Below are 3,356 nucleotides of genomic sequence, written 5' to 3'. Positions count from 1 at the left end.
TTAGGCCGTGATCACACACAACCTGTCACACATCACCGTCATACATAACCCGTCACACACAATCCGTCCCAAATCATGTGTCGCACATAACGTGTCAAGCGCTCAGTTATCAGTTTTGGAATGCCGTTGGCATCAACACTTTTTAGACAGGTGACCAATCTCAAGAGAAGTAGGAATGATAACTAAAGATGAATTAATGAATTAAACAAAAACATGTCAATAACACAATCCCCCATACAAATCACTCCATTTAGACTTTTATTCATGCTTAGAAGAAACAAAAAACTCTGAAAACCAAAACAAACATCAGATGTGTTTCAATCCAAGTCTCAATCTTCGTACGGGATAATATCAACATCTCCAGGTAACAAAAGGCCTTCTGACCGAAATGAAAGAGGAAAAAACAAAAACATATAACAAGTAATACAAACACAACAGTCACTCGGCCACAATAGGAATCTCCATATTTACATGTAAAACTGCTCAACCAGGACCCTAATCACACAGAAGACGCTCTGTTGTGTTAATAACAACTCAAGGAATATGTCCAATGAAATTAAAGTCATTATGAGAAAGATCAATTAGGAAATTAGGACAAAGAAGTCATTATAGTAGAACTCAGGGGCAGTGCATGTCCATTAAACATTCATTCTACACACACACCCACCCTCCGTGTCCATTTAACCTAGTCGTTCTACACACACACACACACACACACACACCCCAACCTTGGTGTACATTAAACAAATCATTCTTAAAAGCAGACACATCGGCTCAGCCAGCATAAAGTGCTTCCACATGAGAGGTGAGCTGTCCACACACACACACACACACACACACACACACACACACACACACACACCCCACCATGCATCATGGCCTCACACACACACCCCACCCTCTGTGTCCTGAAAAACAGCCGCTCAGGTTCATTAGTAGCGAGATTAGCAAGACCAAGGAGATATTTTAGCACTCAATATCCCTTTCTGAAGCTTTTTTGCAACTTCCATTAAAAATGTTTTTAAAAATGTTAAATTCTTCACCACCTTTCGTAGAAACCATGTTTAAAATGCAGTATTAAAGTAAATCTACCTGAACCCACCTAATGCTAAATATCTTTCTACACCAAAGCAGCAGAATTTGAAACACAATCCTCTGTTCACTTCCTGTGTGGCAAGAGCTCCAAGTCAACGTCTCTCTGTTGTTGTTTCCAGTTCTATGCGTTAGATCTCCAGATAACAGTGTTATTCATACGACTCGTTACAATGAGAAAATACATTTATTTTGTTAATTAAATGTCTGCCTAAACATACTCACACCGGATTGGGCAGTTCACCATTTACAGTATGTTCCACTTTCCAGATTTAACTTCAACCAGATCTGCTTTTTGAAGTTCAAAACTAAACCCACTGAAGGATGACTGAGCCAATCACAGAAGAGATTGGGGAGTTCTGGAGGCGGAGCCGGTGCGGTTTGGCCATGTTCAGGAGAGAGTGCTAAAGCTTGGTTCAGGGCGGACTAAAGTCCCAGAGGAAAAAGAGCACTATTACTACCCACACTGTTCTGGTGGGTTTGGGAGGTTACGGGTCTTCTCTTCTGTTGGGTCTGTTCCGGAGCAGCTCTGGGGATTTTTACTGGTGAGAGAAAGCCAGGTACCCTTTGGACAGGTGGCTAACGCTAATGCTAGCTCTGCTAACGCTAGCTCTGCCAACGCTAGCTCTGCCACGCTAATGCTAGCGCTGCTAACACTGATGCTAGCACTGCTAACGCTAATGCTAGCGCTGCTTACGCTAATGCTAGCGCTGCTAACACTAACGCTGCTAATGCTAGCACTGCTAATATTAATGCTAGCGCTGCTAACGCTAATACTAGCGCTGCTAACAATAACGCTGCTAATGCTAGCACAGCTAACACTAATGCTAGCGCTGCTATTGCTGCTAGTGTGGCGTGAGGTGAAGTAGTGGGACAGGTACCAGACACGTGAGGTAAGCCATTCTAGAATAAATACTTTAAATATGGACTGAGTGTAGAGCTGGAGACTAACTCCTCACCGATGCCTCACACCAGTCGGTCCAGAGGTCATTGTCATGGTGATAATGCTACAACGGAGGATGGGGAGAGGAGAGAGCAGCCCAAAGATGGCTGCAAACACACACACTGACACACACACACACACACACTTAGACACACACACACACACTCTCACACAAACACAGACAGAGACAGACACACACACAGGAGGATGGGGAGAGGAGAGAGCAGCCCAAAGACGGCTGACAGCTGGTTTAGTGTGAGAACTTTCATCCGCAGCAGGACAGTCACTGGGACACACACACACACACACACACACACACACACACACACACACACACACACACACACACACACACACACACACACACACACACACACACACACACACACACACACACACACACACACACACACGGAATGAAGTGGTGTCAAAGAGGAAAGTGGCACTGAAAATGTTCATAAAACACTTCTGGAAGTATGCATGAGGAGCTGGATTCAGACATACAGCGCAGTGTGTGTGTGTGTGTGTGTGTGTGTTCAACAGAAGTCCCAGTGTGTGTGTGTGTGTGTGTGTGTGTGTGTATGTGTCCAAAGTCTCAGATCATCACAAGGGGAGTGGTGGTGGTCTAAGATGCAGAAACGTGGGAACAGCTCAACTTTCCACATCTGGCTCACATCTGGCTCACATCCGGCTCACATGCGTGCCACATGCGGCTCACAGGTCCAGGAAACAGTCTGGGGTGCAGACGGAGGGAAGATGCAGTGAACCATCAAGGATGGGGTGACTGGGTGGGGGAGAGGTCGTAGGGTCGTTGCTGTGGTTACGCGTGGGGGGGAAGCATGTCGCTGACGGAGGCGTGTGTGTGGAGGGAGGTGGTGTTGCCTCCGCAGTCCACGTACTGGTACATCTCCTGGGACACCTGCTCGGCGTGGCCGAAGTACACCGTGGTAACCATCACCCTGGAAACAACACAACAAACATGAAGTACACCGTGGTAACCATCACCCTGGAAACAACACAACAAACATGAAGTACACCGTGGTAACCATCACCCTGGAAACAACACAACAAACATGAAGTACACCGTGGTAACTATCACCCTGGAAACAACACGACAAACATGAAGTACACCGTGGTAACCATCACCCTGGAAACAACACAACAAACATGAAGTACACCGTGGTAACCATCACCCTGGAAACAACACAACAAACATTTGTTGAGCGATGTACATTTAAGTTGCGAGCGATTCTAAATGATTGTGCTGCATTCTGCAACCATCACACACAACCACACACACACACACACACACACACACACA

General features: G+C 45.9%; 1 protein-coding gene across 1 annotated transcript in view; it reads right to left on the bottom strand.

Annotated features, from left to right (window-relative positions):
• Positions 1–245: 245 nt before the first annotated feature.
• The window catches only part of tmem106bb (transmembrane protein 106Bb), an 8,917-nt gene continuing 5,806 nt past the window's right edge, over positions 246–3,356 (bottom strand). Inside the window, exon 8 of the mRNA XM_080858911.1 lies at positions 246–2,994. Coding sequence (XP_080715037.1) covers positions 2,856–2,994 — 139 coding nt within the window. The 3' untranslated portion in view covers positions 246–2,855. The remainder of the gene's footprint in view (positions 2,995–3,356) is intronic.

Source organism: Sprattus sprattus (genome assembly GCF_963457725.1).
Source record: "Sprattus sprattus genome assembly, chromosome: 20".
NCBI classification, from domain to species: Eukaryota; Metazoa; Chordata; class Actinopteri; order Clupeiformes; family Clupeidae; genus Sprattus; species Sprattus sprattus.
The sequence above is the reverse complement of the archived record's forward strand: the minus strand, read 5'-3'. Positions and strand labels throughout refer to the sequence as shown.